Consider the following 15,321-nt stretch of genomic DNA (forward strand, 5'->3'; position numbering starts at 1 on the left):
GTATTTTAAAAGAGTTGGAGTGCCTGCCAAATATTAAAGAATTATGCATAGAAATAAGGAGTAAAGATGGTCTAAAGAAATTATTAAAGTGAACCAAATTACAAAGTTGCATATACAGCCTTTGTAGTATTCTAGTCTCCTGCGAGGTTGATGAGAGGCCTTTATAATTACTAGCATCCCTATAAAAAATGAAGCAGGTGTAGGAACACTACAAAAAGTCGTCGCTGAAAAGTCTTGCCGTAGTGACCATGGTTGAAAACTTTCAGCGGCAACAAAAAAGGTTGCCGCTGAAAGACACTTTCAGCGGTGACATTTGTCACCACTAAAAGTGACTTTCAGTGGCGACTTTTTTGTCACTGCTGAAAGAACTTTTAGCCAAAAGTGATGCCTAAGAAAAATTAGTTTTACTGGCACCACATCATCACCACCAGCACCACGTCATCGCTGCCGGTCGCCCCCTACCAGATGCCACGTCATCGTCAGCCACCTCCACGTCGTTACCATATCACCACTCTTATGCTAGGTCACCCTCATACCGCCACATCACCGTCCAAATATTTTCATCTTAAATGTGCCTTCTTCAAGTTTTGAACTTGTGACCACCTCCTTGTATGTCTAATCTTCTTGCCATTGAGTTGAATTGAATTTGTTTATTATTATTGTAAAATAAAATATATATTATTAGATTATATTTTCAGCGGCGACACCAATAGTCACCACTGAAAGTCTACTTTCAGCAGCGACCCTAAAAAGTCGCCACTGAAAGTGAACCCTTCAATGATAACATCACCACTGAAGGTCATATATTCAGCAGCGACAAAAAAAGTTACCACAGTACACTCACAATAATTTAACTATAATCATCTCTCCCTCATAAACTTAACTATGCTATCCCTTTCAATTATAATGCATTCCTTTCATACACACCATCTCACTTTCAATTATATTTTAATTACATATTACATCTCTCTCACACACACTCTATCTCTCACTACCTTCCCATCTTTCCTTATCTCTCAAACGTACATCTGTCTCTCATGTATGCTTGCACCCCATTCCTCACACACATTCTTAATTCTATCTTATATATATAATTATAACATCTCTATCTCATACACACTCTACCCATTCTACCTCCTCCATTCTCTCTCACTCACTAAATTATCTCTCTCTAACTCTCCCCCTAACGCAATAATACATAAAAAAAACTTTAGTTATTTAGAGTTAATTATATCAATAAAAACAATTACCATATAAATATAATAACCTTTAATAAAAATAATAAAAGAAATTTAAAAAACACTTTCAGCGGTGACTAAAATGTCACTGTTGAAATACACTTCCAGTGGTGACACAAGATAGTCGCCACTGAATGTACTTTTTGCAACGACAAATGTCGCCGCTGAAACATACTTTCAATGGCATCTATCTTGTGTAGCCACTGAACGTATTTTCTGTGGCGACAAAATGTTGTCACTGAAAGTACTTTTAGCGATGACAAAAAATATCGCCGTTGAAAGTAAACTTTCGATGGCGATATTATTTGTTGCCACCGAATGCTGTACCTTTTACTGCCAACCACATGCAGTCGACGCAAAAAGTCCTACATTCGGCAGCGACTTTGATATTGCCACTAAAATGTCCCACTTTCGACGGCAACAATAAAAGTCACCACTGAAAGTATGACTTTCAGTGGCGACTTTTATTATCGTTACTGAAAGTCATCGCTGAAAGTGATTTTTTTTTTGTAGTGGAATTTGCTCTCATAGGGTTTTCTCTTTTGTTTATGATACAGCTTGTCTTACCAAGCTTCGAAAGGTGTCGATTTTTTTCATGTACAGTAACTCATGCAATGTGGCTCAAGGATGCTCTGCTCCTTCAATAACTTGATATTTCTTATTATGAGTCAGTGGAAGAAGTGATAAAAGAAGAAGAAGATGATGAAGACTACTCAATGAAGAATAATGAGAAAGTGGATTCTTCTTCTTTTTCTGTATTCTCTTATCTTGTAATGCTGTATTTGTTCAACTAACCAAGACTTGATTCCAACTCTGCCAAACATAAGTTGACACATATCTATGGACATCAAGATTGGCGGGACAAGTTGGAGTGGGATGACCCCGCAGCAAAGCACAAATTCCAATCAAAGTTCAAACCTTCCTTTTACTTTGTGAGAGATTATTTATAGCATAAATATAGATTTCATCTTTTTTACTTTCATGTCTAATAATTATTGCTTACAATATCAATTACCTGTACTTTTGCAAATTGGTTTCACCATCGAGAGCAATGATCACTGGTTTTCATTAGCTTTCTTTCTCCGGCTTTCTTGTTTGAAGACCTTACATTATATAAGTATGTGGTAGAGCTTTTAGACTCAAAAATAAAACAAACCATGTATTGTTTGTACGATTTATTAATTATTAATTAAACATTCAACTACATGCATTCCATGCATCCTCATTAATAATCATATATGCCTATTCTGCGTGTTGTTGTATCCCCCTTTTTTTTTTTACTTAATTAGTTTGACATTTTTCATGTCAGTTAGCATAGTTCAATAAATTAGTATACTTCACCTTTGTTATTTTAATGTTTGATTTTTGGCACAGTCTCTCCTTGTATTTATTCGCGCTCCACATAATTTTGTGGTAAATTTATCCATTAAGTTAAGGGCCTTTTATTTATTCAAAATAATAATGATTGTTATAATAAATTATTAGTTGTTATAAAAAATCATTATATGAAATAGTAGTGTTAAAAGTTAGAGGGCTAAAAGGAAATTTTATAACATCAAGAAACTATGGTGTAATTTTTTTTTTTGGAAAAAAGCAAAGTTATGCCTTTGTCTTAACTTTTTTTTTGAATGGTGTCCTATAAAAATACTATGAATTAGCATAAAGTTAACGTGGCTAGTTATTCTGTTCCCCAAGCCTCATCTAAATATAAAAATTAACTGTAGATTTGTGGTGTCTTACAAATTATTCCCATTGCTTATTCAATTGCTGTTAAGCTTTCGTTTATATCCAAGCTTCAAGGGATTTAACCATGAACATATATAGTTTATGAGGGACTGAATCTTTTTATTAAAATCGTTTTCGAATTTACTTACTTGTTTATGTTGATTAATATCTGATCGACTTTTAAAAGATAGTTTATAGCGATTCTGAACTTTTTAATATTGATTAATGATTTGTTTTTTTGGCATCAAAGAAAATATTTATATTGAGATTACAGCTTAAGCAAAAGATAAACAGATGAACAAAAGTAAAGAAACCAAAACGGAGGTATGAACAAAGAAAGCAACCCAAATTCTCCTAGGCAAATTAAATTTTATTGGGCTCAATAAGCAACCAAGAACATAGGGTTGGATTTAACCTCGACTGACATGATGGCTCAGAGAAATAATTTACTTTTATTTTTACTTTATAAAAAGAATGTTATCTCTCCCCCTTTGCTACAGAGAGAATTCGCTTAACTTATATGATTTTCTTTAATTTCACTGAAATTATAAATATATATACTTAAATTTGTATAAGGGAAAATTCCAGAAAAAAGAGTACTAAAATTATTATTTCCTCATTCAGGCATCTAAAAGTTAAAAATAATCGAGAAAGAAGTAATACTGGTATATATTTTGCAAATATAATTAAATAATTAAATGCCCTTATATCATAATTGGGAAAAAAAAGTTATTAAAGTTGTCATTGTCAATGCATTTCTTGATATGTTTAACATTTATCATTATTAATTCACAACTTGTTAATAAATAACTTGTCATTATTAATATATTTTTTATTATTTGCTATTCAACACTTGTCATTTTCAATTCAGAATTTGTTAATAAACTTTTTGATATAAGGCATTTCAGTTGTTTAATTATATTTATAAATAGCAGATTAGACACTATTTTCTCTGTCATTTTTAACTCTTAAATATCTAGTTTAAAATATCATATTTTCAGCCCCTTCATTTGCCATTTTCTCCTTGTATAATGCTTCATAATACATAATATAAATAGAGCCTTGCAAAAAGTACAATTCTTTACCCAAAAAAAGGATATTTTAAAGAATCTTGTTGAAAAAGCTTCCAATTCTTGTACAATTCTGATCCACACGTTTTACTTTTAGACACGACTTTACTCGAGTCTCTCACAACATCTCATGATTCTCATCTCATATCTATTTACCTTCAACTTCAAGTCTAATATGGATTCTTATAGGACCATCTTCCTTCATTGGAGGCAAGTGTTTCTGTGAGTGATTTGGAAAACAATCTGAAAGTTGCCGGGCGATAAAAGGGAAGAAGAGGAAAGATGTGGAATACAAATTGAAGAAGCTCTGAGGACTATCTCCCTTCGTCTCCGGGTTTTCCGATTCCCCTACTGGTTCTTCCTATGTTTTGCACTTGAGCTCTTCCCCCTTATTTTCAATCTATGAGACCCTCATGTTTTGATCTGTTAACTAGAACCTCGACTCTGTTTTCTTCTATATGATTAAAATTTGGGTTTGTAGGTTGGAAAAGCCAAGCCTTTGAAGAAGCCCAAGGCTGAGCGGAAAGAATACGCTGAGGTATCTCACCGATCTCCTTTTCGGATTTTAACTTGCTGCTTTTAAACTCTGGTTTCTATATCGCCGTCGCCAAAAGAATAGAAAATTTGTGTTTCAAATCAACTTTTTCGATGGACCTGCATTAGATGAAATGATCATTAGACAGTGCGTAGTACGGCAAGCCTTCACAAGGTAGAAAGATGTCTGGTTTGGGGTTTATTAGTTAAGATTCATGTTATTTGTTAATTGTTGTTTTTACTGTTAGGTTAAACACATACAATACAAATAGCGTTTTTTTCCCCAGAAAAAGAAATTGCTCTGATTAACATGTCCACTACTTAGCATTGTTTTGAAGATATGGCTGAAGCTGAAGCTGGGGGAATCATATGGGGCATGATCAAGTGTTTTTGTGTTGGTGCCAAGAAAGAAGCTGATTATATTCGTAAATTGGGAGAGAATTTGGAGTTACTGAAAGAGAAATGGAAAGATCTTCGAAGCATGAAAGAGGATTTAAAGATAAGAGTTGATGAAGCTGAGAACACAAGACAAATGCAACGAACACATGAGGTCGATAGATGGCTCACAAAAGTTGACAACATTCAACAGGTACTGCCCATACAACCTGTTCCTAATTTCTTTTCAAAATTTTCTTTTTAGTTTAATTTTAAAGTGTTTATTATATGTTTATTTTCTTAATATAAGAGCTAGATCACTGGTTTTTAAATATTAAAAAACTAGATAAGTTAGTTATTTGTAATAAATGAATGTTATTTTTCTTAAAATACTCTTGTTAATTATGTGCATTGGAATGAAAGCTTTTTATTATGTACAATCAACATGAGGACTATTTTGAGAAACAATAAATAAATCTGGGAGACAAAATGGATTGAGATACAATATTAATAAATAAATTGAATTCCTAATTAACTTTTATGTTTAGGACTAAACTATACTAAAAAATTTAGGAAGTTTATAATAGGTATTAGTCATTAGAGAGAGAAAACAAGAAAAGTAATGGAAGGAAATTAAATTGGTTTTGAAAGACTGGAAAATGTAAAATCCGCTTGTATCCGCATCACAACACAAGGCTACAAGAACATTCTTCCTATATAAATGAACACTTTTACGCAAACTTCTACTGAAATTAAAAGTCACATGATACAAAAAACCCTTTCTAATTTGAATATTTTATTTCCATCCACTCATATTAAATGATCTTTAAATCATCAGATTGGGACTAAGACATCCCTAGCTAACTTAAATATTTATTTTTGACCAAAAATTAAATATTTATTCAAAATTTAATTTTTTTTAAAGAACTTTTTTCGATAGTATTTAAAAAATAATTTTAATTTTTTTTAATGCTTAGATCCATATGTTCCCCTAACAAATCTTTCATGCATGTATGTACAAAAACAAATGGGGCAGCTTTTAGTGGGGGAAAAAACAAATTAGCTAGGAATTTAATAAAAGAAGGCAAAAATTGGTCAATAAATTTTTTCCTTTTTTGTTCATTTTTACTCTATATTTTAATAAGTTTTACTATAATATTGTATAAACACTATTTAAATATTTTATATCTATAATTAGAATGATTTAAATTGGAGAGAGAGGGCACACAATTAGATTATGAGGATAAATTAAGAATTTTAAACTTTTAACATATTCTCAGTTAATAAAATTGTATTTTAGAATCTTTGAAATGATACTAAAGCGTAGGTTTTAAAAGGAGACGTAAGATTTATATAATTTAAGTCAAATTGAAGAGAAGTCAAGTATATTTTACATATTTTCTAATGATAGTTCATAATAAGTTTTTTTCCCCCTTTTTTTCCTGGAAATGAACGATGTCGCTTCAATATCCAATTTATGAATGGAAAATCGTATTTTTGCCGCAAGGAAAAAGGACGATGTTATATTTTCGGGACATAAAATGGACAGTTGATCAATGATGTAATAATTAATGACTAAGTAAATATATATTGTTGTAAATAAAGAAGAAGAACAGAGAAGAAAGAATATCAATAAGAGAGAGTATTTCTCTTTCTATTCAATAGGGTACTGAATACATTGTACATGGCCTCTATTTATAGGCACGGCTTTACATCTTTGATAGAATCTACAGATATAAAGATAATTGCAGATAATGGGGATAATGGGAGTTACTAAAGATATTGGGAGATAAGGGAGATAATGATAGATACATGGACATCCATAAAGATATTATATTCATAACACTCCCCCTTGGATGTCCATAACTAAATATGTGCCTCGTTAAAAAACTTCTACTAAGAAAACCCGGTGGGACAAAACCTAGTAAAAGAAAAAGAGTGCAACATTTATTGATATATATTTCATAGTGCTGCCTCGTTAAAAACCTTGTCAGGAAAACCCAATGGGAAAAACCATAGACAAGGAAAAAAGAGTACAACATACATTTACTCCCCCTCTTGACAATGTCAGTTGATATCTCTGAGTCTACGAAGTCCAATGTCATGAACAAGTCTCTCGAACGTGGTGGCTGGAAGTGATTTGGTGAATAGGTCTGTTAAATTTTCGCTGGAACGAATTTGTTGGATATTGACTTCACCATCCTTTTGAAGATCACGAGTGAAGAAGAATTTTGGGGAGATATGCTTTGTTCTGTCTCCTTTGATATACCCTTCTTTTAGTTGGGTAATACATACAGTATTATCTTCGTACAGTATTGTTGGGATCATTTTACCAGAAGACAAGCCACAAGTAGTTCGTATGTGATGTATTAAGGACCTTAACCATACACATTCTCGACTTGTTTCATGCATTGCTAGAATCTCCGCATGGTTAGATGATGTGGCTGATATAGTTTGTTTCATAGATCGCCATGAAATGGCTGTACCGCCACATGTGAATACATAGCCAGTTTGTGATTTACCAACATGTGGGTCAGACTGAAATCCAGCATCTGCATAGCCAACAAGATCGGTCTTGGATGCATTCGAATAAAATAATCCCATATCCATTGTACCCTTAAGATAACGAAGGATATGTTTAACTCCATTCCAATGCCTTCGTGTTGGTGAAGAACTATATCTTGCTAGTAAGTTGACTGCAAATGATATATCAGGTCGTGTATGATTAGCAAGATACATTAGTGCTCCAATTGCACTAAGATATGGTACTTCTGGACCAAGTAGCTCTTCATCACCTTTTTCCCCGATTTCTCGAGGTCTAAAAGGGTCCTTATCCACCTCCAAAGATCTTACAACCATTGGAGTACATAATGGATGTGATTTATCCATATAAAAACGTTCTAGGATCCTTTTTGTATAAGTTTCTTGATATACAAAAATTCTATTTTTCAAATACTCAATTTGTAATCCAAGGCAAAATTTTGTTCTTCCTAGATCCTTTATTTCAAATTCTTTCTTTAGGCAATTCACTGCCTTTTCAAGCTCTTCAGGAGTTTCAATAATATTTATATCATCAACATACACAGCGATTATAACGAACTCATTTCCTGATCTTTTCATAAAAATACATGGGCATATTGCATCATTTTTATATCCTTCCCTCAATAGATACTCACTAAGCTTGTTATACCACATTCGCCCTGATTGCTTTAATCCATATAGGGATTTGTTTAACTTAATTGAGTATCGTTCTCGAGAGTTTGAATTGTGTGCTTCTGGCAATTTCAGCCCTTCAGGGAGTCTCATATAAATGTCATTGTCAAGTGAGCCATACAGATAGGCTGTAACAACATCCATTAGATGTAAATTGAGCCCTTTATTTACTGCGAGGCTAATCAAGTATCGAAAAGTAGTTGTATCCACTACTGGTGAATAAGTTTCTTCAAAATCGATACCAGGTCTTTGTGTAAATCCTTGAGCAACGAGTCGTGCTTTGTATCTTATGATTTCACCCTTTTCATTTCTCTTTCGCACAAAAACCCATTTATATCCAACCGGTTTTACATCTTCAGGTGTAAGGACTACTGGTCCAAAAACTTTTCGCTGTTCTAGCGATTTTAATTCTGCCTCAATTGCATTTTTCATTTTGGCCAATCCTTTCTTTGTTTACATTCACTAATTGACTTTGGCTCATGATCCTCATTATCATTCATCACATCGAGCGCTACATTATAAGAGAAAATATCATCAACGTCGACTTCACTTCGGTCCCATCGTATCCCATTCATAACATAATTAATTGAGATCTCATCATTTTCACATATTTCAGGTACCTGACTTTCACTGAGAATTGGGACGTTAGCGTTGTCTGATGACTCTTCTGGAGTTGCTAACTTTTCTAAATTATTCTCGACTAGGCCATCTATACTTTTAACTCCTTTTTTCTTTCGAGGATTTTTATCTTTGGAGCCGATGGGCCTGCCACGCTTCATGCGTGCTTTAGAATCATTCACAATTGGTTGTCCATCAGGGACATCAATTTTAATAGGAGCATTAACAGCTGGAATATGTGATTTTGTTACTCTCTTCGGGTCAGTAAATGCATCTGGTAATTGATTTGCTAAACTTTGTAAATTGACTATCTTTTGAACTTCCAGTTCACATTCTTTTGTGCGAGGATCAAGATGAGACAGTGATAATTCTTTCCAGCTAATGTCCTTTTCCAACTTCTTATTTTCTCCCCTCATTGTTGGAAAAACTGACTCATCAAAATGACAATCGGCAAATCGAGCTGTGAACAAATCTCCTGTTGAGGGTTCTAGATATTTTATTATAGTGGGAGATTCATATCCAATATATATTCCCATCCTTCTTTGAGGCCCCATCTTGGTACGTTGTGGGGGAGCAATTGGAACATGTACAGCACATCCAAAGGTTCTTAGATGGGAAATATTTGGTTCATGACCAAAAACCACTTGTAAAGGGGAGGACTTGAGATAACTTGTTGGCCTGATGCGAATTAACACTGCTGCATGCAAAATTGCATGTCCCCAAGCAGAAATTGGGAGATTTGATCTCATAAGTAATGGTCTTGCAATTAATTGTAAACGTTTGATTAATGATTCTGCAAGTCCATTTTGTGTGTGCACATGAGCCACAGGATGTTCAACATCAATCCCAAGAGACATACAATAATCATTGAAAGCTTGTGAAGTAAATTCACCAGCATTATCAAGACGTATTTTCTTGATAGGAAAATCAGGGAAATGTGCTCTTAATCTAATTAATTGAGCCAATAATCTTGCGAACGCCAGGTTACGCGAAGATAATAAACAGACATGCGACCATCTTGTTGATGCATCAATTAGAACCATAAAATATCTAAATGGTCCGCATGCTGGATGTATCGGTCCACAAATATCTCCCTGTATGCGTTCTAGAAAAGTGAGAGGCTCACTTTTTAGTTTTCCTGGTGATGGCCGAACAATTAACTTTCCCTTGGAACATGCATTACATGAGAAAACATTGGATTGTGGTATTTGTTGACTTTTCAATGAATGTCCACATGAATTCTCAATTATTTTTCGCATCATAATTGTCCCGGGATGGCCTAACCGGTCATGCCAAACATTAAATTTGTTATCATTTACAAACTTCTGGTTTATAATGATGTGTACTTCAATTGTACTAATAATTGTATAGTACAAGCCAGAAGAAAATGCAGGCAATCTTTCTAGTGTGCATTTTTTACCTGAGGTTGACTTTGTAATAGCAAGATATTCTTGATTTTCCTCAATTGTTGTTTCGATATGGTATCCATTCTTGCGGATATCCTTAAAACTCAACAAATTTCTTTTAGACTTAGTTGAGTAAAATGCACTATCAATGTATAATATTGTTCCTCCAGGTAACAATATATTGGCTCTTCCGAAGCCTTCAATCAGTTTTGCACTTCCAGATATAGTCTGAACGTTGGCTTCTTGCATTACCAAAGAAGAGAAATACTTTTTATTTCTAAGTATTGTATGAGTTGTTGCACTGTCAACAAGACATAAATCTTCATGATTGACGTCAATAGGAGCTATTCTTCGTTACAAGGAACATAGTCAAGAGAGGGAGGAAGAAACAAAATAAATAAAAGGAAAATACTCGTAATTTTATTAATTTGGAAAGATAACAACATTGAAAGTAGAAACTTTATAAAAGAAGATGAAAAAGAAGGAAAAGAAATCATAGAAATTTAACTTCACTAAAACAATTTATTGTTGAACATTCCCATCACCAATCAGGTGATCAATCTTTCCATTAGGATCAGCAAAGAAATCAGCAATATCCAAATGAGTGACATCCATGTTACCATAATCAGAATCGCCCTCTTCATCAACAAAATTGGTTTCTACCCTTGGCATTTTGCCGTTGCCTTTACTTTTATTTTTAAGCGATTCTTGATAAAGGTCAACCAAATGTTTCGGTGTACGACAAGTACGTGACCAATGACCATTCCCACCACAACGATAACACGAGTCTTCAGAGTGGTTATTACTTCCACTAGTTTTTCTCTTGCGATTCTCATCATTCTTTGTCCTCTTTGAATAGGAATTTGAACCACCTCGATTATGACCATGACCATGTCCACGGTCAATGCGACGGCCTCGTGCACGTCCATGTCCTCGTCCACGACCACGTGTTGGTCCATTTACTACTACATTCGCTTCGGGGAATGGAGTGGAGCCGGTTGGACGGGATTCATGATTTTTCATTAGAAGCTCATTATTTTGCTCAGCTACAAGAAGGCAAGAAATAAGTTCAGAATACTTTTTGAAGCCTTTTTCACGGTATTGCTGCTGCAGGAGCATATTGGATGCATGAAATGTGGAGAATGTTTTCTCCAACATGTCTTCATCAGTGACTTTTTCTCCACATAATTTCAGTTGAGAACTGATTCTAAATATCGCAGAATTATACTCACTAACAGATTTAAAATCTTGTAGACGCAAGTGCATCCATTCATAACGAGCTTTTGGGAGAATGACAGTTTTTTGGTGGTCATACCTTTCTTTCAAATTGTTCCAAAGTACGAGTGGGTCTTTAATGGTCAAATATTCCATTTTTAGTCCTTCATGTAAATGATGGCGTAAAAAGATCGTAGCTTTAGCCTTTTCTTGACTAGATGCCTTATTTTCTGCCTTAATTGTGTCTCCCAGACCATTGGCATTTAGGTGAATTTCCGCATCTAGTACCCAAGATAAGTAATTCTTCCCAGTAATGTCAAGAGCCACAAACTCAAGTTTTGTAAGGTTTGACATGATGGCACTTTGTTAGAGCCCTCGTGCTGATAACGTGTTGTAAATAAAGAAGAAGAACAGAGAAGAAAGAATATCAATAAGAGAGAGTATTTCTCTTTCTATTCAATAGGGTACTGAATACATTGTACATGGCCTCTATTTATAGGCACGGCTTTACATCTTTGATAGAATCTACAGATATAAAGATAATTGCAGATAATGGGAGTTACTGAAGATATTGGGAGATAAGGGAGATAATGATAGATACATGGACATCCATAAAGATATTATATTCATAACATATATGTTTAATTTATAGAATAATGAAGTTTACAAATTGATTTATTTTATAATTAATTATTCATAAAAATGTTTGTATTTTTGGTGAAAGTAATAAAAGTTATTATTATAGTGATAAATTTAAATCTTACCACCATTATATTTTACCTTAATTACTAAATCCCTCTTTGATTTTCAAAACATACATTTTGGTTTAACATATTAAGAGCCTCAAACAAAACTAAAAGGATATTTGTTTTAATGGAATACTATATTAGAAATTTAGAATTAATCTTATTTAAAACTTGTTCCCTCCTCAAAATAAATTTCTAATCTATATCTTAATAGTTTATTAAATACTTAATGGTTATCTATATAATATATTTAGTAAATTCTTTTAAAAAAATTTATTTTAACACGTATGAATATATTAAAATATATGCATAGAACAAATTGTTTGGCAGCACAAATCGTTTTATAATGTTATTTGACTGTTGATAAATGATGTTATAATTACTATGTAAACAGATATGTTCAATTAATAGAATAATCAAATTTACAAATTGATTTATTTCATAATCTATAATTTGTAAAATTATATTTATTTTTTTGTGTAAGACTGTCAGTAATATGCTAAGACTGTAATTTGTACATACCTTACACAGGAAATAATAGTTATTGAAGCTCAAGAAGCTAAAGAAATGAAAGAGAAATGTCTAAGTAAATGTTGTCCGAAGCATTGTAAGTCAAACTACAGGCTAGGAAAGAAAGCTGCTGAGATGCTAGAGAATGTAGATCAGCTAGCAACAGAAGGCAAAAGGTTTAGCGAAAATCTTCAAATTGCTCACACAATACCGCTCACGTCAATTGAGATACCTCAAGATGAAGTAGTGGGATTAGATTTGATGTTTGATAAGGTATGGAAGAGCATTGGAGAAGAAAATGTTGGCATCATTGGTTTACATGGGATGGGCGGGGTGGGAAAGACTACCTTGTTAAAGAGAATTAACAATGAACTTGGAAAGAGGAGGCAAGAATTTGATTTTGTGATGTGGGTGGTGGTGTCAAAAGAGCCCAACTTGGATAGTATTATGGATAATATTAGAAAAAAGGTCGGGATCAGGGATGACATTTGGAATTGCTGTAGTAATCAAGTTGAAAAAGCAGCAAAGATTTATATGGTCCTCAAGCCAAAGAAATTTGCCTTATTATTGGATGACATGTGGGATAGAATGGACTTGGAATTGATGGGCGTGCCGTATCCAAGGGAAACTAATTTTCAATCCAAAGTGTTACTCACAACTCGGTCAGAAAATGTGTGTGCAAAAATGCAAGCTGAAAGAACATTCAAGGTAGAAACTTTGACAGATGAAGAAGCCACAAAGTTATTTTACATGAAAGTTGGTGAGGACACTTTGAGATCAGACCCTGGTATTCCAAAGCTTGCAGAGAAGATGGCTAAAGAATGTAAAAGATTACCGCTTGCGCTGATTGTGGTAGGAAGTGCCATGGCTGGAGTGAAAAGTGCGGAGGCTTGGGAACATTCAATACAGAACTTAACAAGTTCTTTACTAACTGCACCTGATTTGGAGAAGAAAGTATTCTCCGTTCTTAAATTTAGCTACGACCGATTGGATGAGGTCCAAAAGCGTTGCTTCTTGTATTGTGCATTGTACCCAGAAGATCGTGAGATTCCAGTTCTCACTCTCATCAACAAATGGATGATCGAGAAATTTTTTTGCAAAGATGTGACAATGAGTGTGCAAGATATGTATGGTCATGGTGAGTCTATTATTGAAAAGTTGAAGCTTTCGTGCTTATTAGAAAGTGTTGAAGATGATCGTTTTGTACTTGATGCAGTTAAAATGCATGATATGATTTGTGACATGGCACTTTGGATAGCACGTGATCAAGATAATGTGGAATTTATGCAAAGCGTTTCAATCATGGATTATTGGGAATCACAAAAAATCCGAGATCCTCCAAATGCCACAACAATAGTTTTATTGGAAGATAATGAGGCCTCACGTCTACAAGATATTAAATATATGAAGAGATTGAAAGTCTTGGACATACAAGTTAGTGGACCATTATTTAGCGACATTGAGGGTCTAGCTTCTCTGGAATATCTTTCTGTGGTCAATGACAATAGTCTAGAACCGGAGTTTTTGAATAACGTGCGGTATTTGACAAATTTGAAGCTTCTTAGCTTGCAAGCACTCGACAAGAGATGTCCTTTTCCATTGGGAGTGCTATCTAGTCTTCAAGAATTAAGAGTTGTTAGACTGTCCAGGATAAATTATTCAGAAGAGAGAGGTATTTTAGAAGAGGTGGAGTGCTTACCAAATATTGAGGAATTATGGATAGCAATAAGGAGTAAAGATGGTCTGAAGAAATTATTGGAGTCAACCAAACTGCAGAGTTGCATATACGGCCTTCATAGTAGTGTCTCCTATGAGATTGATGAGATGACTTTATTGGCATTCTTGTCAAAAATAAAGCAGCTGCGGGTATTTTTTGCCAAAAAGTTGAATATTAGAAGAGAGCAATATTCTTTTCTTTTTGATACAGGTTGTCTAACCAAGCTCCGGCATGTGTTAATTCATTCATGTTCAATAACTCATGCGACATGGCTCAAGTATGCTCCACTCCTTCGACAACTTAACATTTCTAATTGTGAGTCAATGGAAGAAGTGATAAAAGCAGAAGATGAGGACTGCTCAATTAAAAAAAATGAGAATGTGGATTCTTCTTCTTCTATATTCTCTTCTCTTGTCACACTGCATTTGTATAGCTTATCAAGACTTGAGAGCATTCACAAGGCACCCTTGCCTTTTCCTTATCTCATATCCATTGACATATCCAAGTGTCCAAAGCTGAACAAGCTACCACTCGATTCCAACTCTGCCAAACATAAGTTGACACATATCCAAGGACGTCAAGATTGGTGGGACAAGTTGGAATGGGATGACCCCGCAGCAAAGCACAAATTCCAATCAAAGTTCATAGATCGCTCTTCATTTATGAGAGATTGAGAGGTAAATACATTATTTATAGCATAAATATAGATTTCATCTTTTTTACTTTCATGTGTAATAATTATTGCTTACAAGATCAATTATACATGTACATGTTGCAGATTGGTTTCACCATCGAGAGCAGTGATCACTGGTTTTCATTAGCTTTCTTTCTCCGGCTTTCTTGTTTCAAGACCTCACATTATATATTGTTTGTATGTGACTGAGCTTTTAGACTCAAAAATAAAACAACTCATGTATTGTTTGTATGATTTATTAGTATTCCATTAATAATAAT

General features: G+C 34.0%; 1 protein-coding gene across 1 annotated transcript; it reads left to right on the forward strand.

The window, feature by feature from the left end:
• The first annotated feature begins 4,943 nt into the window (after window positions 1–4,943).
• On the forward strand, window positions 4,944–15,041 carry LOC114728960 (probable disease resistance protein At1g61190). The gene is made up of 2 exons (XM_028915904.1): window positions 4,944–5,156; window positions 12,672–15,041. Exons 1-2 carry the CDS (start codon window positions 4,944–4,946, stop codon window positions 15,039–15,041), a joined length of 2,583 nt encoding a protein of 860 aa, XP_028771737.1.
• Window positions 15,042–15,321: the final 280 nt, after the last annotated feature.

Source organism: Neltuma alba, unplaced genomic scaffold (assembly GCF_004799145.2).
Source record: "Neltuma alba isolate B1F8T4 unplaced genomic scaffold, ASM479914v2 tig00012586_pilon, whole genome shotgun sequence".
In the NCBI taxonomy this organism is placed as follows: domain Eukaryota; kingdom Viridiplantae; phylum Streptophyta; class Magnoliopsida; order Fabales; family Fabaceae; genus Neltuma; species Neltuma alba.